General features: G+C 53.4%; 1 protein-coding gene across 2 annotated transcripts; it reads left to right on the forward strand.

Moving 5' to 3' along the window:
• The first annotated feature begins 598 nt into the window (after positions 1–598).
• Positions 599–23,009, forward strand: CBLC (Cbl proto-oncogene C). 2 transcript variants are annotated; one of them, XM_016936169.4, is made up of 11 exons: positions 599–1,019; positions 3,695–3,841; positions 4,007–4,163; positions 4,655–4,776; positions 6,550–6,687; positions 12,216–12,303; positions 14,702–14,833; positions 15,797–15,943; positions 16,602–16,679; positions 22,761–22,830; positions 22,921–23,009. In XM_016936169.4, exons 1-10 carry the CDS (start codon positions 667–669, stop codon positions 22,821–22,823), a joined length of 1,425 nt encoding a protein of 474 aa, XP_016791658.1. In that variant the 5' UTR covers positions 599–666; the 3' UTR covers positions 22,824–22,830; positions 22,921–23,009. The 2 variants fall into 2 exon arrangements, with proteins under 2 accessions (XP_016791658.1, XP_016791659.1); XM_016936170.4 differs by lacking the exon at positions 6,550–6,687.
• The last annotated feature ends 1,372 nt before the right edge of the window (positions 23,010–24,381 follow it).

Here is a 24,381-nt window from a genome sequence, read left to right on the forward strand (position 1 = left end):
CTGGGTGAAAAAGCAAGACCCTGTCTCAAAAAAGAAAAGTCCCAGGCCTCCCCTAGCCCCTTGCCCCTCTCTGAAGGGACCCAGATATCCTACCTGCACTTCCCACCCACACACTGAGAAGCCCCCTCCTACCGCTACCCACCAAAGCCACCCTACCCTGCTCCTTTTTGAGAATCAAACTCAAATCGCACCAGCTAATTTTTTTTTCTTTTTTGTATTTTTAGTAGAGACACGGTTTCACCATGTTGGCCAGGCTGGTCTCGAACTCCTGACCTCAGGTGATCCGCCTGCCTCGGCCTCCTAAAGTGCTGGGATTACAGTTGTGAGTCATCGCGCCCAGCCACATTTTATTTTATTTTTAAAAATTTTTTAGAGATAGGGCCTCACTATGTTGCCCAGGCTGGTTTTGAACTCCTGGGCTCAGGTGATCCTTCCACCTCGGCCACCCAAAGTGCTGGGATTACAAGCATGAGCCACCGCTCCCGGCCTCCAAATCCCACCTCTTGAAGACCCACGTGCCAGGTCCTCCAGCCCCCGCCCCCTTTGGAGACACTGGTACCTGCAGGCCCCTCCCCGGTTCTCTAGGACCCGCCCTCTCCTTTCACTCTGGGCGAGGCCGCGCCTAACTCAGCCGCACCGGTCCTTCCCGGCACACGCGAGGCTCCCATGGCTCTGGCGGTGGCCCCGTGGGGGCGACAGCGGGAAGAGGCCCGCGCCCTGGGCCGGGCAGTCAGGATGCTGCAGCGCCTAGAAGAGCAATGCGTCGACCCCCGGCTGTCCGTGAGTCCCCCTTCGCTGCGGGACCTGCTGCCCCGCACAGCGCAGCTGCTTCGAGAGGTGGCCCATTCTCGGCGGGCGGCCGGCGGAGGCGGCCCCGGGGGTCCCGGTGGCTCCGGGGACTTTCTACTCATCTACCTAGCCAATCTGGAGGCCAAGAGCAGGCAGGTGGCCGCGCTGCTGCCTCCCCGGGGCCAAAGGAGTGCCAACGACGAGCTCTTCCGGGCGGGCTCCAGACTCAGGTGAGCCTTCGCCCCAGAACAAAGTCCTCTGGGGTGAGGCCCAGGTCTTGCTCCCAGCCCCTCCTCCCCCAGACCCAGGAACTCAGGCCCCCACCCCCTCCTCCCTCAGACCCAGGAACTCAGGCCCCCACCACCTCCTCCCTCAGACCCAGGAACTCAGGCCCCCATCCCCTCCTCCCTCAGACTCAGGGCTCCAGCCCCCAGCCTCTCCTCCCTCAGACCCAGGGGTCCAGGCCCCAGCCCCTCCTCCCTCAGACCCAGGGGTCCAGGCCCCAGCCCCTCCTCCCTCAGACCCAGGGGTCCAGGCCCCAGCCCCTCCTCCCTCAGACCCAAGAACTCAGGCCCCCACCCCCTCCTCCCTCAGACACAGGAACTCAGGCCCCCATCCCCTCCTCCCTCAGACTCAGGGGTCCAGGCCCCCAGCCCCTCCTCCCTCAGACCCAGGGGTCCAGGCCCCAGCCCCTCCTCCCTCAGACCCAGAAACTCAGGCCCCCATCCCCTCCTCCCTCAGACTCAGGGGTCCAGGCCCCCAGCCCCTCCTCCCTCAGACCCAGGGATCCAGCCCCCAGCCCCTCCTCCCTCAGACCCAGGGATCCAGGCCCCAGCCCTTCCTCCCTCAGACCCAGGGGTCCAGGCCCCAGCCCCTCCTCCCTCAGACCCAGGGGTCCAGGCCCCAGCCCCTCCTTCCTAAGGGAACCTGGAAAATGGGCCACCCAGTTTTCTCCTTCCTTGGGCACCCATGCCCTCAGCCCGATTTTGCCATTTCCTTGGTCACCCAGCAGCCCAATTCTGGTTCCCACTATCCCACTATCTCAGAATTCAGGGACCCCATGGGGTTTCCTACATTGAGGATAAAATAAAAGTTAGCTATTACTATTATTCTCTGATTCAAAGTTTTCTAGATGTGTGCACATTTATGATCAGAACTTGGCCTGGTCTGGCCGGGTACGGTGGCTCACACCTGTAATCCCAGCTCTTTAGGAGGCCCAGCTGGGAGGATCAGGCCTCAGAATGTGGAGACCCCATGGGCTCCTAGGTGGAGGAGAGGTAGATGGACACACCCAAAGAAACTGATCATTAGGCCCCCATCACGGTTTCTGCCTGGACTACCCACTTGGTCTTTAGTTCCTGAGGAACAGCTGGCTCCAGACCCAGGACCTGCCTGGAGGCCACCCCTCTGCTGTTCTGCACTGAGGAAGGAATCTCAGAGTGACCGGGCAGATGAGGTTTGGGGCTCAGAGCCCAGAACAAGGTCTAGTTCAGTGACCCATGCCACTTCTTTATATTAAATATTTTGTAGTGTCTCTTTTTTTTTTTTTTTTTTTTTGGACACAAGGTCTGGCCCTGTCGCCCAGACTGGAGGGCAGTGGCACCATCATGACTCACTGCAGCCTCCAACTCCTGGGCTCAAGTGATCCTCCCACCTCAGCCTCCCATGTAGCTGGGACCACAGGCGTGCACCACCATGCCAGGCTAATCTTTTTATTTTTTGGTAGAGAGGAGGTCTTGCTATGTTGGCTAGGCCGGTCTCAAACTCCTGGCCTTATGCGATCTTCGTACCTCAGCCTCCCAAAGTGCTGAGATTATAGGCGAGAGCCACCATGTCCAGCCAAGTGTTTCCTTAATTCATCCTGAAAGGACATGCAGAGGTTCAACAACCTACCCACCTATAGTTTTTTAATCACTATAATGCCCAAATTATAAGAGAGTGATCAAAGGAATTTTTTCATAAATATTATCTATGTTTTAAATGAAAATGCCAAGGCACAATTATTCTTGGAAGGCAGAGCTGACTAGTCAGACACTCGTACCTGTAGGTAGAACCACTGTCATACAGAATCAAATAGTCTTCCCTTAATATATAGGAGAGCTGGATTTCTGCAAAATTCAGCATAATTTTTTTTTTTTTTTTTTTTTTGAGACATGGTCTCACTCTGTTGCCCAGGCTGGAGTGCAGTGGCGCAATTTTGACTCACTGCAGCCTCTGCCTCCCATGTTCAAGCAATTCTCCTGCCTCAGCCTCCCAAGTAGCTGGGATTACAGGCACCCGCCACCACGCAGCGATAATTTTTATAGTTTTTATTAGAGACAGGGTTTCACCATGTTGGCCAGGCTGTTCTCAAACTCCTGACCTCAAGTGATCCACCCACCTCAGCCTCCCAGAGTGCTGGGATTACAGGCATGAGCCACTGCTTCTGGCCAAAATCTAATAAAAGCCATGTATATCGATTTTAATTTTTTTTTTTTTTTTTTTTTTTTTTGAGATGGAGTCTTATTCTGTCACCCAGGCTGGAGTGCAGTGGCATGATCTCAGCTCACTGCTACCTCTGCCTCCTGGGCTCCAGCGATTCTCCTGCCTCAGCCTCCTGAGTAGCTGGGATTATAGGCGGGCGCCACCACGCCAGGCTAATTTTTGTATTTTCAGTACAGACAGGGTTTCACCATGTTGGCCAGGCTGGTCCCAAACTCCTGACTTCAAGTGATCCACCCACCTCAGCCTCCCAGAGTGCTGGGATTACAGGCGTGAGCCACCACGCCCAGCAGGAATGGACTCTTACCTTACACTGTTGAGATAGAGTCCAGAGCCTTATCCCTGCAGGTGTTCCCCATGAGGGGAGGAAGAGGGTGTCAGTGGGAGCCCCAAGGATAGCCAGAGTCCTTGCCCATCCCCACAGGCGACAGCTGGCCAAGCTGGCCATCATCTTCAGCCACATGCACGCAGAGCTGCACGCACTCTTCCCCGGGGGAAAGTACTGTGGACACATGTACCAGCTCACCAAGGCCCCCGCCCACACCTTCTGGAGGGAAAGTTGCGGAGCCCGGTGAGTAAGCCCTTGTCCTCAGGGACCCTCAGCTCCCGGAGCCCCATCCTGCCCTGGCCCAGGGACCCAGGGGTCCAGGCCCACAGCTGCTTCTTTCCTGGAGACCCTCCCATCATAGGCTCTGGGAGGCCTCAGCGGTGTCTCCCCCACCCCTCTCCCACCCAGGTGTGTGCTGCCCTGGGCTGAGTTTGAGTCCCTCCTGGGCACCTGCCACCCTGTGGAACCAGGCTGCACAGCCCTGGCCTTGCGCACCACCATTGACCTCACCTGCAGCGGGCACGTGTCCATCTTCGAGTTCGACGTCTTCACCAGGCTCTTTCAGGTCAGGGAAGGCCAAGGCTGGGAGCTAGACTCGGGTCCAGGAGGAAGTAGAGGGCTGAATCCTGGATTCCTGGGTCTGAGGGAGGAGGGGCCGGGACCTGGACTCCTGGGTCTGAGGGAGGAGGGGCTGGGACCTGTACTCCTGGGTCTGAGGGAGGAGGGCCTGGGGCCTGGACTCCTGGGTCTGAGGGAGGAGGGGGCTGGAGACCTGGACTCCAGGGTCTGAGGGAGGAGGGGATGAGGGCCGGGACTCCAGGGTTTGAGGGAGGAGAGGGCTGGGGGCCTGGACTCTTGGGTCTGAGGGAGGAGGAAGCTAGGGTCCCAAACTCCTGAGTTCTGGAGAAAGAAGAGCTTGGGGTCTTGTAAAAGGGATATGCCTGAGGCCCACCATGGTTGTGAAGGAGGTGGTTGGATCCTCGAGCCCTAGGGACTACTTAGGGATGTGAGCTGCTTCCCTGGTCACTCCCTGACCCAAGCCCTGTCCCACCCCAGCCATGGCCAACACTCCTCAAGAACTGGCAGCTCCTGGCAGTCAACCACCCAGGCTACATGGCCTTCCTCACCTATGATGAGGTCCAAGAGCGTCTGCAGGCCTGCAGGGACAAGCCAGGCAGGTAAAGGGTCCAGGGCTCAGCAGAACAAGGCTGCAGGGCTCAGGGATCTGGGCTCTGGGCTGGTGCGTGGTGGAGCCCAGATGTCCTTCCAAGAGTGGGAACAGAGGTACCCAGGACCCCAGAGAGTTGATAACTCAGAGGCAGGACACTGAGTGCCCCTCCCAGCCCGCCTCTTCTCTCGAGGCCTCCTGTACTGTCCCATAATCCTGCAGCTAAGGGACAGTGCCCGCTCTAGCAAGGAGCCCAAAGACCCGCTTGAGGGTAAGGTCCGTTTCTGGTAGGTCAGAGTCATGTTGTACCATCTGTTCAGTATTTTGAGTATGAATTTCCCAACTGTTGGCATAGGAGACTGAAAAACAAGACATGAGAGTCCTTAAATTATTTCAACCAGGAGTTTTGAGCTGTTGGGTCCCCCTAGAGGGCTGAGAATTGAGCTGTCTAGATACCAAGAGAATAGAAGGTCAGGTTTGTGAGTCTCTGCAGGGCTGAGGTGCAGGGGTAGGACGGTGAGTGCATTAGCATTCTTCCAGTTACACTTCAAACTGATTTAAGGGAAAAGAAAAAGGAAAGAATAAATTCCTATAATTGAAAAGGCCAGGCCCCGCACAGTGGCTCACACCTGTAATCCCAGCATTTTGGGAGGCCGAGGCGGGCAAATCACTTGAGGTCAGAAGTTCGAGATCAGCCTGGCCAACATGGTGAAACCTCATCTCTACTAAAAATACAAAAATTAGGCCTGGCGCAGTGGCTCACGCCTGTAATCCCAGCATTTTGGGGGGCCGAGGTGGGTGGATCACCTGAGGTCAGGAGTTCAAGACCAGCCTGGCCAACATGGTGAAACCCCATCTCTACTAAAAATACCAAAAATTTAGCCAAGCGTGGTGGCGTGCGCCTGTAATCCCAGCTACTTGGGAGGCTGAGACAGGAGAATCACTTGAACCCAGGAAGTGGAGGTTGCAGTGAGCCAAGATCACGCCATTGCACTCCTGCCTGGGCAACAAGAGTGAAACTCCATCTCAAAAAAAAAAAAAAAAACAAAAATTAGCCTGGCATGGTGATGCGTGCCTGTAGTCCCAGCTACTTGGGAGGTTGAGGCACAAGAATCACTTGAACTCGAAAGGTGGAGGTTGCAGTGAGCCAGGATCCCGCCACTGCACTCCAGCCTGGGCAACAGAGCAAGACTCTGTCTCAAAAACAAAAAGGAAGAAAAGAAAAGAAGCCTAGGGTGTGGGTTTCAGGCACAGCTAGATCCAGGTGCTCAATGGCTACTGTCAGGAATCAGTTCCTGTTCATCCCCTTTCTCTGCTTTCCTCTGTTTGCTTCATTCTCAAACATGGTTTCTCCTCATGGTGGCAAATGACTTCTAGAAGTCCCAGCTGTGTACCCTACCTTCTTAGCAACCTCTGTAAGAAAGGGGGCACCTTGCTCTGACACTTGCAGCAAAAGTCCCAGAACGGACTCCCATCACTGTGGTCAGGGGTCCTGAAATGCACTGATTGGCCACCCCAGCCTTGTTTAAACTCCAGTGAAGTGAGGAGAGATCTCCAAATGGAATCAGGGCTGTTTTTATCATAAAAGAGCCAAGCAGGCAAAAACAGCATATATCCGCTAGAGAGGCAGGCAGGGGTCTAGCACATGCCGTTGCCTAGAGGATGGGAAGCTGGGGGTGAGGACCTAGACACCTGGATTCCCAACAGGCCAGGGGACTGGAAGTTCACAAAAGGGATGGCAGTGACCACTCCCTCACCCCATCCTACCTACCTCTCCCTCCAGTTACATCTTCCGGCCCAGCTGTACTCGCCTGGGGCAGTGGGCCATCGGCTATGTGAGCTCAGATGGCAGCATCCTGCAGACCATCCCTGTCAACAAACCCCTGTCCCAGGTGCTCCTGGAGGGACAGAAGGACGGCTTGTGAGTCTCCATTCTGGTAGGAGGAGGGTGTCAGCAAAATCTGGTTGGAAAGATCTTGCATGTTGTGCACTGCTGGTGGCCACCACGTTTGAGGGTGCAACCATTCACACAGGGGACATCTCAAATCTGCAGTACTACAAAATTCCAGCAGGTGGCAGTCAAAGGTCTTGAGGAAGGGGCGCCCCTGAGGTTCGCACAAAGTGGCCATAGATCGGGCCCAGCCACAGCTCCGAGGAGAAGTGTGTGGGGCATTGGGCACAACCGCAAGGGCTCCATTCCTTGGAACTGAGCTCAAGAGCGTTTGCTTCTATTTTCTTCCTCTTTTACTTTAGTTAATTTTTAAAAAATGAGATGGGGTTTCGCCATGCTGCCCAGGCTGGTCTGGAGCTCCTGGGCTCAAGCCATCTTCCCGCCTCGGCCTCCCAAAGTGTTGAAATGACAGGCGTGAGCCACCGTGCCCAGCCAGCTTTTGTTTCTAGATATGAGATCCTGCTCTAGAATCTAGATTGATGGGGCAGAAACAGAACTGGAGAACTTGCTAGACAGGTGTTTTTTGTTTTTTGGTTTTTTTTTTTTTGAGACGGAGTCTCGCTCTGTAGCCCTGACTGGAGTGCAATGGCGTGATCTCGGCTCACTGCAACCCCTGCCTCCCAGATTCAAGCGATTCTCCTGCCTCAGCCTCCTGAGTAGCTGGGATTACAGGCGCCCACCACCACACCCGGCTAATTTTTTGTGTGTGTTTTTAGTAGAGACAGGGTTTCACCATGTTGGTCAGGCTGGTCTCGAACTCCTGACCTCGTGATCCACCCACCTCGGCCTCCCAAAATGGTGATTACAGGCATGAGCCACCATGCCCGGTCCTAAGTTTTGGATTTTTAATAGAGATGGGGTTTTGCCATGCCAGGCTGGTCTCAAACTCCTGACCTCCAGTGATCTTCCCTTCTCGAACTCCCAAAGTGCTGGGATTGCAGGTGTGAGCCACTGTGCCCGGCCAGGAAGACAGGTTTCTTTTCAGAGTTTCACCTTTAGCCAGAACTTTCTTATCAGTCATATCTATATGACTACTGACATACGAGAGAGGAGATAGGAAGGTAGGTAGCTAGCTAGATAGTCAGATAGGTAGATAGATAGATAGATAGATAGGCAGATAGGTAGATATGCTGTTGATTATTTGCAATAATTATTATTAATTTTTTAATATATAATTTTTTTAACATTTTTGGTGGGGCACGGTGGTTCACGCCTGTAATCCCAGCACTTTGGGAGGCCAAGGCAGGCGGATCACCTGAGATCAGGAGTTCAAGACCAGCCTGGTCAACATGGTGAAACCCCATCTCTACTAAAAATTAAAAAAAATTAGCTGGGCGCAGTGGCGTGCATCTGTAATCCCAACTACTCCGGAGGCTGAGGCAGAATTGCTTGAACCTGGCAGGTGGAGGTTTCAGTGAGCTGATATCACGCCACTGCACTCCAGCCTGGGTGACAGAGCGAGACTCCATCTGAAAAAAACAAAACAAAAAAATTTTATTGTATATTTGGTAGAGATGGGGGTGGGGTGTGGCTCACCATGTTGCCTAGGCTGGTCTCGAACTCCTGAACTCAAGCAATCTGCCCGCCTCACCCTCCCACAGTGCTCAGATTACAGGTGTGAACCACACGCCTGGCCAATTTGTAGTAATTATCTTCTATAAAATCAGCACACACCCTGAATTATCGAATATCAAGCCGTTGCTCCCAGGGGAAATACATTCTTGGGTCCTGAGTAGCTAGGACTACAAGTGCACGCCACCACACCCGGCTGGGTCACCACATTTTTGTCAACCAATCACAACATAGTAACCTTTATGTATGTTTTCGTTTAAAGACACTTTATTCAAGGCCAGGCGCAGTGGCTCACACCTGTAATCCCAGCAATTTGGAACACCGAGTCGCGCAGAACACGAGGTCAGGAGATCAAGACCATCCTGCCTAACACTGTGAAACCCCGTCTCTACTAAAAACACACAAAAAAAATTAGCCAGGCGTGGTGGCGGGCACCTGTAGTCCCAGCTACTCAGGAGGCTGAGGCAGGAGAATGGCGTGAACCCTGGAGGCGGAGGTTGCAGTGAGCCGAGATCGTGCCACTGCACTCCAGCCTGGGCGACAGAGCAAGACTCCGTCTCAGAAAAAAAAAAAAGAAAAAAAGAAAAAAAAATTGACACTTTATTCAGTACCTATTGTTGGTTCACTAACATTGAACTCACAACCAACAGCAGTATAACTTGTGTCTCAGCAAAGCTTATACAACACACACGTTTTCTCCATAAGACACATCACAGCCTTCTTTCACTTAGGAACAGGAGACAACACTTCAGCTACTCTTGGGGACCATTTAAAACAGAAAAATCAGAGGCCGGGCATGGTGGCTCATGCCTGTAATCCCAGCACTTTGGGAGACTGAGGCAGGCAGATCACTTGAGGTCAGGAGTTCGAGACCAGCCTGGCCAACATGGTGAAACCTGGTATCTAGCCAGGCATGGTGGTGTATGCCTATAATCCCAGCTACTCAGGAGGCTGAGACGAGAATTGCTTGAACCCGGGAGGTTGAGGCTGCAGTGAGCCAAGATCACGCCTCTGCATTCCAGCTTGGGTGACAGAGTGAGATTCCATCTCAAAAACATAAAAATAAAGTCAATCATAAGCCGGGCGCAGTGGCTCACACCTGTAATCCCAGCACTTTAAGAGGCTGAGGTGGGTGGATCACCAGGCCAGGAGATCGAGACCATCTTGGCTAACACAGTGAAACCCTGTCTCTACTGAAAATACAAAAAATTAGCCGGGCGCAGTGGCGGGCGTCTGTAGTCCCAGCTACTCAGGAGGCTGAGGCAGGAGAATGGCGTGAACTCGGGAGGTGGAGCTTGCAGTGAGGCGAGATCGCACCACTGTACTTCAGCCTGGGTGACAGAACCAGACTCTGTCTCAAAAAATAAAAATAAAAATAAAATAAAGTCAATCATAGAAGTCCCTTCTTATTGGGTATGAGGACGCTGCATTTAAAATATTTTTCTAATTTAAAAAATTTATTTGCACCGGGCACGGTGGCTCACACGTGTAATCCCAGCACTTTGGGAGGCCGAGGCGGGCAGATCACCTGAGGTCAGGAGTTCAAGACCAGCCTGGCCGACATGGTGAAACCCCATCTCTACTAAAAATACAAAAATTAACCAGGCGTGGTGGCAGGCGCCTGTAATTCCAGCTACTTGGGAGGCTGAGGCAAGAGAATTGCTTGAACCCGAGAGGCAGAGGTTGCAGTGAGCCGAGATCACGCCATTGCCCTCCAGCCTAGGGCACAAGAGTGAGACTTCATCTCAAAAAAAAAAAAAAAAAAAATTTATTCGCCAAGCATGGTGGCTCATGCCTGAAATCCTAGAACTTTGTGGGAGGATCACTTGAGCCCAAGAGTTTGAGACCAACCTGGACAACATAGTGAGCCCCCATCTCAATAAAGAGAAAAAAAGAAAAAAAAATTAGTTACCGACAAGGTATCACTATGTTGTCCAGGCTGGCCCCAAACTGCTGGGCTCAAGCGACCCTCCCTCTTCGGCCTCCCAAAGTGCTGGGGTTACAGGTGTAAACCACTGCACCTGGCCAGTGCTTCATGTTTCTTTTGGTGGTTCTTTTTTTTCTGTGACAGGGTCTCACTGTCACCCAGGCTGGAGTGCAGTGACATGAACACGGCTCACTGCTGCAGCCTCGACCTCCCAGGCTCAGGTGATTCTCTCGCTTCAGCCTCTCCTGAGTAGCTGAGACCACAGGCACATGCCACCATGCCCAGCTAATTTTTTTAATTTTTTTTTTTTTTAGACATAGTGTCTTTCTGTGTTGCCCAGGCTGGTCTCGAACCCCTGGGCTCAAGCAATCCTCCCGCCTCAGCCTCTCAGAGTGCTGGGATTCAGGCATGAGCCACTGCTCCCAGCCAGGGCTGCATGTTTTATAAGCACTGTCTTTCTTATTTATTTATTTTTAAATTTTCTTTTTTTTTTTTTTTTTTGAGACAGAGTCTTGCTGTGTTGCCCAGGCTGGAGTGCAGTGGTGCGATATCCATTCACTACAATCTCTGCCTCCTGGGTTCATGAAATTCTCCTGCTCAGCATCCCAAGTAGCTGTGATTATAGACACGCACCTCCATGCCTGGCTAATTATTATTGTATTTATTTATTTATTTTGCTATTTTTAGTAGAAACGGGGTTTCACCATGTTGGCCAGGCTGGTCTCAAATGATCTGCCTGCCTTGGCCTCCCAAAGTTCTGGGATTACAGGTGTGAGCCACCGTACCCGGCCAGCACTGTCTTATTTAATCCATCACAAATCTTTGCCTCAGGCATGATCATGTCCATGTTACAGAAGGGGAAACTGAGGCCAGAAAGGTCGAGTGGCCCCAGCCAGGTCACACAGTGTGTTAGTGAGAGAGCCACTGTGGGGCCCAGGTCAGGGATCCTGCACTGCTCCACATGACAGGCCAGGCAGGGCCACTAGCCTCAGGGAGTCTGAGGGTCCAATATTTCATGTGGTATACATGTCGGGATAACTGGAGTAGCATTGAGGCATGCCAGATAGGCCGAGGAAATGATCCAGGGGGAGACCCAGGGAGCCCAGAGCTTGCTTCTCCGGTGTCCTGGAGCCCAGTGCTGAGATCTCGCCTACAACCCTGGTTCTCAGTCTCTCTGGTCCTTGCTGTGTGACCTTGGGCAAGTGCCTTTCCCACCCTGAGCCTTGGGTCACTGTCTCTGAGGGAAGAAGTGGTACAGGTGTTCTCAGAGGATCTTTCCATCCTGATATTATCAGATTCTAGGATTTGATCACTTTCATGATCTGTGACGCTAAAATCTGTTATGCTTGGGCGTGGAGAAGGGTGAGGTTCTAGAAGAGCTAAGCCAGAGATTTTCCTTTATTTATTTATTTTTTTTTGAGACAGAGTCTCACTCTGTTGCCCAGGCTGCAGTGCAATGGCATGATCTTGGCTCACTGCAACCTCTGCCTCCTGGATTCAAGCAATTCTCCTGACTCAGCCTCCTGAGTAGCATGCACCACCACGCCCAGCTAATTTTTATATTTTCAGTAGAGACGGGGTTCCACCATGTTAGCCAAGCTGGTCTTGAACTCCTGACCTCAGATGATCCACCCACCTCGGCCTCCCAAAGTGCTGGGATTACAGGCGTAAGCCACCACACCTGCCCTAAGCCAGAAATTTTCATATCGTTTTCTGGTTCTTAGTCTATCTCATCCTTGTTTCTGGAGCTTGAGTCACTGAGGTTTTGTGTGCCCTACCTTGGGAGTCTGAGGGGACATAGCCCTGCCCTGGGGTATCTGAGAAGACACAGTCCCAATTAGAGGCGGGTGGAGGGAAAATAAGCCCAGGCCAGCAATGGATTTGGGACAGATCCTCATCTCAGGGAAATATGGGGCCCTGTAGGGTGAAAGGTACTTGTTCATCTGGGGGTGGGAAATACTGGATGGCCCCCCAGTCCCCCTCTCTTCCCTTCCCCCAGCTACCTCTACCCAGATGGAAAGACCCACAACCCAGACCTGACTGAGCTCGGCCAGGCAGAACCCCAGCAGCGCATCCACGTGTCAGAGGTGAGACCCGCACCTGCACCCGCAGTCCCAGTTCCCTGACCCTGCCACCCCCACGTTGCCTTGGCTCAGAGGCCTGGGGTTGGAATGTTGGCTTGGTGGCTCTGTGACCTTGGGTAAATCACTTGACCTCTCTGAGGCTCAGTTATTCTTCCGGAAAATACGGCTCCTCCTGCCTCTTTCCCAGGGGTGATCACGGGGATTAAATAAGGAACTGATGCTGCTGAGATCATCAGGACAGCTAATGCATTCGAGCATTTGCCAGTGATAGCCCCGTGCCAGCTCCTAATCTTCACAGCCACCCCACGAGTGAGAAAAACAACAATAACAAATAAATAATTTATTTTTTATTTATTTTTATTTTTAGAGACAGGATCTCTTCTGTCGCCCAGGCTGGAGTGCAGTGGTGCGATCATGGCTCACTGCAGCCTCGACCTCTGGGCTCAAGCAGTCCTCCCACCTCAGCCTCCCGAGCAGCCAGGAGTACAGGTGTGAGCCACTGCACCCAGCTAATTTTTGTATTTCTCTGTAGAGATGGGGTTTCGCCATGTTGCCCAAGCTGGTTTTGAACTCCTAGGTTCCAGCAATCCTCCCGCCTCCACCTCCCAAAGTGCTGGGATTATAGCCATGAGCCACTGTATCTGGCCCTAAATTTTTTTTAGTATAAATATATCCCGTGCAATATTTGGGACATCCTTATACTTCAAATTGTATTCACGGTTTACATGAAATTCAAATTTGGAGGCCGGGTGCCACCGCACCCATAATCCCAGCACTTTAGTAGGCCGAGGCGGGCAGATCACCTGAGGTCAGGAGTTCAAGACCAGCCTGGCCAACATAGTGAAACCCATCTCTACCAAAAATACAAAAATTAGCTGGGTGTGGTGGCTCACACCTGTAGTCCCAGCTGAGGCACTTGAGTTGGGAGGCTGAGGCACGAGAATCACTTGAACTCAGGAGGCGGAGGTTGCAGTGAGCTGAGATCACACCATTGCACTCCAGCCTGGGCAACAGAGTGAGACTTGGTCTCAAGAAAGAAAAAAAAAAGAAAGAAAGAAATTCAAATTTAGGTTAGGCACAGTGGTTCATGCCTGTAATCCTAGTACTTTGGGAGGCTGAGGCGGGTGGATCACTTGAGCTCAGGAGTTCAAGATGAACCTGGGCAACATGACAAAACCCCATCTCTATAAAAAAAATGCAAAAAATTAGCCCACCTACTTGGGAGGCTGAGGTGGGAGGACCACTTGAGCCTGGGAGTTGGCGGTTGCAGTAGGCCAAGATTGCGACCCTGCACTTCAACCTGGGTGACGGAGTGGGGCTCCGTCCCGCAAAAAAAAAAAAGAAAAGAAAAGAAAAAGAATGAAATTCAAATTTAGCAGCATCCAATACTTTTATTTGCTAAATCTGGCACCACTGGGTGTAGACAACTGGGGAGAAGTCTCATAACAAGGAGTGAAGACATGGCCGGGCGAGGTGGCTCACGCCTGTAATTCCAGCACTTTGGGAGGCCAAGGCGGGCAGATTACTTGAGGTCAGGAGTTCGAGACTAGCATGGCCAACATGGTGAAACCCCATCTCTACTAAACATACAAAAATTAGCCAGGTATGGTGGCTTATGCCTGTAGTCCCAGCTACTCAGGAGGCTGAGGCACAAGAATCGCTTGAACCTGGAGGCAAAGGTTGCAGTGAGCCAAGATCGCGCCACTGCACTCCAGCCTGGGCAACAGAGCAAGACTGCGTCTCCAAAAAAAAAAAAAAAAAAATGAGTGTAGACATGTAGGAGGCCATTGGACATGCCAGCCTTGGACTTAGGAGAGGGTTCAGTTCTGGCACAGAGGTTTGTTTTGTTTTTTTTTTTTTAAATAGAGACGGGGTCTTACTATGCTGCCCACGCTGGTCCAGAACTCCTGGGCTCAAGCATTCCACCTGCCTTGGCCGCCAGAAGTGCTGGGATTACAGGCATGAGCCACAGCGCCAAGATAGAGGAGGTGTGGGATTTTCTTTCTTTCTTTCTTTTTTTTTTTTTTTTTGAGACGGAGTTTTGCTCTTGTTACCCAGGCTGGAGTGCAATGGTGCAATCTCAGCTCACTGTAACCTCCATCTCCCGGGTTCAAGCGATTCTCCTGCCTCAGCCTCCTGAGTAGTTGGGACTACAGGCATGCACCACCATGCCCAGCTAATTTTTGTATTTTTAGTAGAGACGGGGTTTCAACATGTTGACCAGGTTGGTCCCGAACTCCTGACCTCAGATGATCCCCCGCCTCAGCCTCCAAAGTGCTGGGATTACAGGCGTGAGCCACCACAACCAGCCGAGGTTTGGGATTTTCTTCCTGTGGCCCAAGTTGTATCCCCATGGCTGACGCATGCCCCTCGCTGTCTTCTCTATCCTCTCACCTGCCAGGAGCAGCTGCAGCTCTACTGGGCCATGGACTCCACATTTGAGCTCTGCAAGATCTGTGCTGAGAGCAACAAGGATGTGAAGATTGAGCCGTGCGGGCACCTGCTCTGCAGCCGCTGCCTGGCTGCCTGGCAGGTGGGTCTGACCCCTGTGGCGCCTTCCCCTCTGGTCTCCCCCTCTCTACAGGGAAAGCCCCAAAAGGATCTCCATGCCTCATTGATCATATGGGGAAACCAAAGGCCAGAGAGGGCAAAGAGCTGATGGCAACCACTCAGGAGCCCGGCTCTCTTTCCCCAGGCCTGTGGTTCCATCCCACTCTGCACACACTGCCTCTGTTTCTCCCTCTCCGGCAATGTTATCAGTGGAAAGCTCTCCTTCCTTCTCTGCCTAGGTGATCCCCAGCCAGTGGCTTCACGTCTCTGAGCCTTAGCCTCGTCCCCTGGAGAACGGGGCTGAGAATAGTGACCTCCCAAAGGCCACAGTGAGGCTGGGCACGGTGGCTCACGCCTGTAATCTCAGCACTTTGGGAGGCCGGGGTGGGTGGATCACTTGAGGTCAGGAGTTCAAGACCAGCCTGGCCAACATGGTGAAAACCCGTGTCTACTAAAAAAAAAAATACAAAAATTAGACGGGTGTGGTGGTAGGGGCCTGTAATCCCAGCTGCTCGGGAGGCTGAGGCATGAGAATCACTTGAACCTGGGAGGCAGAGGTTGCAGTGAGCAGAGATCGTGCCGCTGCACTCCAGCTTGGGTGACAGAGCGAGACTCCGTTTTTTTAAAAAACAACAACAGCAAGGGCCACGTGAGGGTCTGAGCCTGGAAAGGCCTGGCCCGGAAGCTGTGGCCACAGCTCCATGGGGATCCCTGGCCTGTGTGCCCCCTCCTGACCTCGGCTCTGGTTCCGTTCCTCTCTCACCTTCTCTCTCAGCATTTCCCTCCACATTCCTCTGCTCTCCACGACTCCTCTTCTCTCCTTCCGTCTCCCTTCCTCTGTCTGTCTTCCCCACATCAATCTTTTGGGCGGGGAGCTCCTCGTTGGCCCAAGGGACAGGATGGAGAGCAGGGGAGCACTGACCCTTTCCCTCCCGACCTCCCCCAGCACTCGGACAGCCAGACCTGCCCCTTCTGCCGCTGCGAGATCAAGGGCTGGGAGGCTGTGAGTATCTACCAGTTCCACGGTCAGGCTACTGCTGAGGACTCGGGGAACAGCAGTGACCAGGAAGGCAGGGAGTTGGAGCTGGGGCAGGTGAGCAGGGCCAGCCGGGAGCTGGAATCCAAATTCCTGAGGCCTGAGTGGGGAGGGACTGGAGCCTGGACTCCTGGGTCTGAGGGAGGAGAGACTGGGGGCCTGGACTCCTGGGTCTGAGGGAAGAGGGGTTGGAGCCTGTACTCCTGAGTCTAAGGGAGGAGGGCTGGGGGTCCTGGACTCCTGGGTCTGAGGGAGGAGGGGCTAGGGGCCTGGACTCCTGGGTCTGATGGAGGTGGGTATGGGGACCTGGACTCCTGGGTCTGAGGGAGGAGAATATGGGGGCCTGGACTCCTGGGTCTGAGGGAGGAGAATATGGGGGCCTGGACTCCTGGGTCTGAGGGAGGAGAATATGGGGGCCTGGACTCCTGGGTCTGAGGGAAGAAGAGCTGAGGGCCCACACTCCTGGGTTCTAGGAGAGGAGGGGGCTGATAACAAGATTCTCAGGTCCTAGGGAACTGGTCTTTTGCTTCCGCAAGGGCTGGGGCTGTGGCTTTCCCTGGCTGTAACCCTCCTAAGTGTTCATACGTTGTCTTGGTCTCTGTTATATCTTGAGTCTAGAACAGTGCCTGAATGCTGAGTCCCAGGCAGGAGAACATGCAGGCGAGAAGAAAATGGCAGCTCACAAGCCCCTTCTCCTTCCTCTGTCCCCCCGCAGGTGCCCCTTTCGGCTCCTCCATTGCCCCCACGGCCAGATCTGCCCCCCAGGAAGCCCAGAAATGCCCAGCCGAAAGTGGTGAGTCAGGCGCTGGTCTGAGGTTGGGGGCTGGGGTCTCACTCACCTCCAGGGTCCCTGGTTCACCTGTGCACTCAGGGGTGCCAGGGCAGGGACTCATCCTTGGCACCCATTTCCAAGGCACATCCCCTCTGTGACCTCTTCCCTTGTTTTCATTCCCCCTCTGGGACTTTCTTTTTTTTTTTTTTTTTGAGACGGAATCTTGTTCTGTCGCTCAGGCTGGAGTGCAGTGGCGCAATCTTGGCTCACTGCAACCTCCACCTCCCGGGTTCAAGCAATTCTCCTGCCTCAGCCTCCTGAGTAGCTGGGATTACAGGCACCCACTACCACGCCCCGCTAATTTTTGTATTTTTAGTACAGACAGAATTTCACCATGTTGGTCAGGCTGGTCTAGAACTCCTGACTTCATTATCTGCCCCCCTCAGCCTCCCAAAGTGCGGGGATTACAGGAGTGAGCCACTGCGCCTGGCCTCAAGGACTTTCTAGCTCTCCTTCCAGCATCCCAGATGTGTCCTACCTCAGGGCCTTTGCATAAGCTGTTCCCTTGGCCTGCACAGTCTTTCCTGAGGCTTGCTTTCCCATCCCTTTTCAGGGAGGCCTTCCCTGACCACTCTGTTCAAGATAGCACCCCTAGCTGGGGTGGTGGCTCATGCCTGCAATCCCAGTACTTTTTTTTTTTTTTTTTTGAGAGGAGTCTCACTCTGTAGCCCAGGCTGCAGTGCAGTGGCATAATCTCGGCTCACAGTAACCTCTGCCTTCCAGATTCAAGCAATGCTCCTGCCTCAGCCTCCTAAGTAGCTGGGACTACAGGCACCCACCACCATGCCCGACTAATTTTTGGATTTTTAGTAGAGACGAGGTTTTGCCACATTGGCCAGGCTGGTCTCAAACCCCTGCCCTCAGCTGATCCACCGCCTTGGCCTCCCAAAGTGCTGGGATTACAGGCATGAGCCACCATGCCCGGCCTGCAATCCCAACACTTTGGGAGGCCAAGGCAGGAGGACGACTTGAGCCCAGGCATTTGAGACCAGCCTGGGCAACATCACAAGACCCCAACACTACAAAAAAATTTTAAAATTAGCCCAAAGTGGTGGCGCACACCCGTAGTCCCAGCTGCTCAGGAGGCTGAGGTGGGAGGGTCCCTTGATCCCAGGAGTTGGTAGCTCCACTGAGGCGTGATCACACCACTGCACTCCAGCCTGGGCAACAGAATGAGACCCTGTCTCTAAACCAATAAAGAAAAAAAAGAGTCTGTAATCCCAGCTATTAGGGAGGCAGAGGCAGGAGGAAAGCTTGAGCCCAGGATTTCAAGACCTTTCTGGGCAATATAGCGGGACCCCGTTCTCTAAAAAAAAAAAGAAAAGATGAAAATAGCACCGCTGTCCCTCGGGGCCCTGCTCTGCTGTATGTTCAAAGATCTTTCGCCACCCGGCAGAGCTTAGGGTTGGTTTTGTCGGCTTTTATCACTGTCAGGTTGCAACCTTCCTGCAGGTCAGGCCTTTGTTGTCTTCTCCATCATATCTCCAGAGTGCAGAACAGTGCCTAGCACACACACACATCATAGGTGCTCAATAAATAGATGCCAAATGAATACACTGAAGTGAGTCTCCCCAACAGCCCTATGAAGTCAAAAGTGTTCCTCTCCCGGCTGGGCGCAGTGGCTTATGCCTGTAATCCCAACATTTTGGGAAGGTGAGGCAGGTGGATCACTGAGTTCAGGAGTTCGAGACCAGCCTAACCAACATGGTGAAACCCTGTCTCTACTAAAAATGCAAAAATTAGCTGGGCGTGGTGGCGCACGCCTGTAATCCCAGCTACTTGGAAGACTGTGGCAGGAGAATCGCTTGAACCCGGGAGGTGGAGGTTGCAGTGAGCCAAGATCGCACCACTGCACTCCAGCCTGGATGACAGAGTGTGAGACCCTGTCTCAAAAAACAAACAAACAAATGAATGTTCCTCTCCCCATTTTCCAGAGGAAAAAAGTTCAGAGAGGTGACAGTACCTGCCCAAAACCACACAGCCTGAAAGAGGAGAAGCCAGCGTTGGAGTCTTTAAGGCCCCCAAACCATCTACTTATTTTTTTGTTGTTTCTTTGTTTGTTTGTTTTTCTTTTGAGATGGAGTTTCACTCTTGTTGCCCAGGCTGGAGTGAAATATTATGATCTCAGCTCACTGCAACCTCCGCCTCTGGGGTTCAAGCTAATTCTCCTGCCTCAGCCTCCTGAGTAGCTGGGATTATAGGCAGGTGCCAACACGCCTGGCAAATTTTGTATTTTTTAGTAGAGATGGGGTTTCTCCATGTTGGTCAGGCTGGTCTCGAACTCCCAACCTCAGGTGATCCGCCTGCCTCAGCCTCCCAAAGTGCTGGGATTACAGGGGTGAGCCACCGCGCCCGGCCTACTTATTTTTTAATAAGCCCTGTCCTGGCTTTCTTTTCTCCCTACACTGCCACCCCAGGATTTTTGGGACCCTGGATTGCTGGGGAGAAGCAGATCTCTTAGTATCTCCGGCTGAGTACACACAGGCTTCGATCAATACTGAGCTGTCTTCAAACAAACAGCTCAGGAAGTCCGGGAACGTTATTCGACCACAGCAAACAAGAGAGCCAGCAGGAAGCGGGGGGGTGGCGGTGAAACCAGCCAGGGAAGCTAAAAACAGATCCAACCTGCCGCCAAAAGCAAATGGAAACATTAGGAGGCACTCAGCCGGCTCCCAGAGGACAGTGATGGGGGACACAGCCAGGACAGCAGGCTGACAGGGACCTCGGGCCTGATGGTGACACCTTTGCCTAGGCCGTACCCTCCGCCTCCCCCACCCTTTCCTTCTCTCCCCAAACCCTGCCTGATTAAAATTCCAGTCCACTCCCACCTACTCTTTCATTCTTCAAAACATACCACAGAAGAGACAGCCTTGGGTTTGTTACTTCTCAGCAAGGCACTGTCATAACTTTTGTTGTTGTTGTTGTTGTTTGAGACGGAGTCTCACTTTGTCACCCAGGCTGGAGTGCAGTGGCACGATCTCAGCCCATTGCAACCTCCGCCTCCCAGGTTCAAGCGATTCTCCTGCCTCAGCCTCCCGAGTAGATGGGGTCACAGGTGCTCACCACCATGCCTGGCTAATTTTTGTATTTTTAGTAGAGACAGGGTTTCATCATGTTGGCCAGGCTGGTCTTGAACTCCTTACCTCCGGTCATCTGCCTGCCTCGGCCTTCTAAAGTGCTGGGACTACAGGAGTGGGCCCCGCCTGTCATAACTTTTGCTATGTGCCTGGCATTGCTTTTTTTTTTTTTTTTTTTTAAGATGGGGTCTCTGTCTAGCGGGGTGTGGTGGCGTGCACCTGTAATCCCAGCTACTCAGGAGGCTGAGGCAGGAGAATCACTTGAACCCAGGAGGCAGAGGTTGCAGTGAGCCAAGATAGCGCCATTGCACTCCAGCCTGGGCGACAGAGCAAGACTCCATCTCAAAAAAAAAAAAATAGGGTCTCTGTCAGCCAGGCTGGAGTGCAGTGGTACAATCACAGCTCACTATAGCCTCAATCTCCTGGGCTCAAGTGATCCTCCCTCCTTAGCCCCCAGAGTAGCTGGGACTACAGGTGCATGTCTCCACACCCGGATCATTTTTAAATTTTTTGCAGCAGTGAGGCTGGGGCTGCTGTGGACACTGGATGTGATGGGACTGTGTCAGTGGTCAGTGTCACCGTGGTTGTGATCTGTGTATGGTGCTGTGGCCCCTGGGGTTGCTGTCTGCACACTGCTGTTCTCCATCTGAGAAACCTCCCTTTAGGGGACGACACTGCCATTGAGCTGGATCTCATCACCCCACTGACCACTGAGGACCTCTCTGACCCTCAGTGTTTTCATAGGGAAAATGGGGACCAGCCTGACACAAGCCCCACAGGCTGGGTTTTTTTGTTTGTTTGTTTGTTTTAATGTTTTAATTTAATTAGAGACAGAGTCTCACCGTGTTGCCGAAGTTGGTCTCTAACTCCTGGGCTCAAGTGATCCTCCTGTCTCGGCCTCCCAAAGTGCTGGGATTACTGGCATTAGCCACTTCGTCTAGCCTCCCCATGAGTTTTGATGAAGCCAGCAAGCTCAGTCATCTCTAACCTGAGTCATATCCCCTCCCTCACCTCTCAGAAATCTCCACTGGCAGCCAAGCGCGGTGGCTCACACCTGTAATCTCAGCACTTTGGGAGGCCGAGGTGGGCAAATCCTTTGCTTGAGGTCAGGAGTTCGAGACCAGCCCGGCCAACATGGTGAAACCCCGTCTCTACTAAAAAATACAAGAATTAGCTAGGCATGGTGGCGGGCACCCGTAATCCCAGCTACTCGGGAGGCTGAGGTAGGAGAATCGCTTGATTCTCGCTTGATTATCGCTTCCGCCAGGAGGCGGAAGTTGCAGTGAGCCGAGATTGTGCCACTGCACTCTAGCCTGGGCGTCGGTGCAAAAACTCCGTCTCAAAAAGAAAGAAAGAAAGAAAGAAATCCCCACTGGCTCCCCAGGGCTCTAAGAACTCAAGCCAAAGTCCTCTCCACCGCCCAAAGACCTGGGGCTGGGGATCTGACTCTTCCCCACCTCTCTGATCTCCCCTACTCCACCTCCTTTCCAGCAACATTGGACCCTTGCTGCTCTTCTAACTTGCCAGCAAGCCCCCACTCACTCGGAGCCTCTGTCTGGATCCTTCTTGCACTCAGGCATCGGCTGGGTCATTCCCATCTCCAAGAGGCCTCCCTGGCATCTTCCCTCTCCCAGGCACTTTGAAGGACATGGACCTTGCTCTGGGACATTTCCTTGTTCAGGAGCTGATCAGTCACTGCGAGCCTCAGGTTCAGTGGAGCATCAGCTCCACCAGGACGAAGATAGTTTTCTGTCTTGTTCACAGCTGTCTTCTCAGAGCGAAAAACAGGGCCTTGGCCTGGCGCGGTGGCTCATGCCTGTAATCCCAGCACTTTGGGAGGCTGAGGCAGGAGGATGGTTTGAGCCCAGGAGGTCAAGGCTGCAGTGAGCTATGGTCCCATCACTGCACTCCAGACGAGGCAACAGAGCGAGACCCTGTTTTGCTTTGTTTTGTTTTGAGACAGTTTCGCTCTTGTTGCCCAGGCTGGAGTGCAGTGGTGCAATCTTGGCTTATGGCAATCCCCACCTCCTGGGTTCAAACGATTCTCCTGCCTCAGCCTCCCAAGTAGCTGGAATTACAGGAATGTGCCACCACCCCTGGCTAATTTCGTATTTTTCATAGAGACAGGGTTTCACCATATTGGCCAGGCTGGTCTCAAACTCCTGACCTCAGGTGATCCACCCACCTCGGCCTCCCAAAGTGCTGGGATTACAGGTGTGAGCCACCGCGCGTGGCCCCTGTTTTTTCGGTTTGTTGTTGTTGTTCTTGTTGTTGTTTTTAAAAAAGAAAGAAAAGGAAAGAAAGGGAGAGAAAGAAGGGAGAGAGAAAGGAAAGAGAGAGAAATAGAAAAAGAAAGAAAGGGAGGGAGGGAAAGAGAAAAAAGAAAGAAGGAAGGAAGGAGAGAGCGAGAGAGAAAGAAGAAAGAAAGAAAAGAAAAGAAAGAAAAAGAAGAAAAAAGAAAGAGAAAAGGAAAAGAAAATGAAAGAAAGGGCCTGACCCACTGGAGAGGCTTGGGAACTGTCTGTGGGGCACACAAGTGAGCAGAAGGGTGGACACATGGATGGACAGGCGGACAGACAAACTGCAACTTCATCCTACACGAGTTAGAGGTGAGAGGGAAAAGGCAGCATGGACTAGGGACAAGGCCAAAGGTCCTGTCAGATGGTGGCCGCCACCACTGTGTCACCCCTGTCCAGGGCCTGTGAAAGGACGTCCACCCAGGCTGCAGCCTAGCAGAGACATTTCTTAATCTCCTCCCCCCAGGCACTTTCAGCCCTCCCCAGTCTTCGGGCCCCTCTTCTCTTGCCAAGAATTAAGGCTGTGGCCTCAGCCGCACAGGAAGTCACCTCCAGCCCCCAGGTGGTCTGGGACTCCCAGGTCTAAGACAAAGGGGACAGGGAAGAGGGGCAGAGGGAAAGACTGGATGCCGGGAATCAACCGCCCTCTCAAAATATCTCCATTGCAGAGACTCCTAAAGGGGAACTCCCCTCCAGCTGCCCTGGGACCCCAGGACCCTGCCCCGGCCTGAAGGCCAGGTGAGTCCATTCCCTAACCCTCCCTGGCCCACTCCACCCTCCTCCACCTGGAGGTGACCTCATCTAACCCACCCCTCTCTCCGCCTACAGGGCACCGAGATGTGCTGCTCAAGGGAGCCCCAAGGGCTGGAAGGGGGTTGTGAAACCGAAATAAACTGCCAAGCCTGGTCTGTCCTCCAGGGTGTAAAGGAAGAGTGCAGTGGCCAGCAGGGGGCAGCAGAGGGCAGCAGGCACTGGGAAAGGGCCGTCCCCAGGCCTGGTCCCCACCTGAACAACAGGAGTCCAGGCCCCAGCCCCTCCTCCCTCAGACTCAGGAGTCCATACTCCAGCCCCTCCTCCCTCAAACCCAGGAGTCCATACTGCAGCCCCTCCTCCCTCAGACCCAGGAGTCCATACTCCAGCCCCTCCTCCCTCAGACCCAGGAGTCCATACTCCAGCCCCTCCTCCCTCAGACCCAGGAGTCCATACTCCAGCCCCTCCTCCCTCAGACCCAGGAGTCCATACTCCAGCCCCTCCTCCCTCAGACCCAGGAGTCCATACTGCAGCCCCTCCTTCCTCAGACCCAGGAGTCCAGACCCCCAACCCCTTCTCCCTCAGACCCAGGAGTCCAGGCCCCAGCCCCTCCTCCCTCAGACCCAGGAGTTCAGACCCCCAGTCCCTCCTCCCCCAGTCCCAGAAGTCCAGACCCTAGTCCCTCCTCCCTCAGACCCAGGAGTTCAGACCCCCAGTCCCTCCTTCCTTGGACTCAGGAATCCAGACCCTAGACCCTCCTCCCTCGGACCCAAGAGTTCAGACCCCAGCCCCTCCTCCCCCAGACCCAGGAGCCCAGACCCCAGCCCCTCCTCCCTCAGACCCAGGAGCCCAGACCCCAGCCCCTCCTCCCTCAGACCCAGGAGTCCAGGTCCCCAGCCCCCTCCACCCTCAGATCTTCAAATGGAATCTGGGGCCAGGCACGGTGGCGCACGCTTGTAATTCCAAGGCTTTGGGAGGCCAAGTGGGAAAGACTGAGCCTAGGAAGCTGAGGTTGCAGGGAGCTGTGATTGTGCCACAGCAATCCAGCCTGGGTGACAGACCGAGATCCTGTCTTAAAAAAAGAAAAAAAAAGAAACTGGGCCCCCAGCCTTCTCTGTGATACCCAGGAGTCCTGCTCTCAGGATTTAGAAGTCCAGAATCCCAAGTTTTCTGAGAATCGGGCATCCAACCCTCCTGCTTCATCATGGCAAAAAAAATCCCTGGACCCAGACCCAGATATCCAGGTTAAGTCCCTGGTCAAAAGGACCACACATTTCCCTGATGGTTATCCACCTTGCCTTGCCACGGTCTGTGCTCATCCCTCTCTCTGTCCTTCATTCCTCTCCGACATCTTTCTCCCAGAGTAACTGCTAACTTCCAGTCTAAATCTTGCTGAGGAAGAAGAGATACCACCTCATGATTCATCTTGGAGTGACCCAAGCCTCCCTCCACCTTGTTTAAATTGCCCCATTCCCGGAGACCTTGCCCTGTGCCCAGCGCTGGGCTGAGCAATGCTGACCAGGAAGCAGTGATCACTGC

This window comes from Pan troglodytes, chromosome 20 (assembly GCF_028858775.2).
Source record: "Pan troglodytes isolate AG18354 chromosome 20, NHGRI_mPanTro3-v2.0_pri, whole genome shotgun sequence".
Classification (NCBI taxonomy): Eukaryota; Metazoa; Chordata; class Mammalia; order Primates; family Hominidae; genus Pan; species Pan troglodytes.

Excerpts from the sequence above, each read along its gene's own strand:
- CBLC (XM_016936169.4), top strand. The coding sequence starts at position 667 with ATGGCTCTGGCGGTGGCCCCGTGGGGGCGACAGCGGGAAGAGGCCCGC. Across the intron at positions 6,688-12,215 it reads GAGGGACAGAAGGACGGCTT|CTACCTCTACCCAGATGGAA; the intron begins GTGAGTCTCCAT and ends CCCTTCCCCCAG. Across the intron at positions 16,680-22,760 it reads GAAATGCCCAGCCGAAAGTG|AGACTCCTAAAGGGGAACTC; the intron begins GTGAGTCAGGCG and ends TCTCCATTGCAG.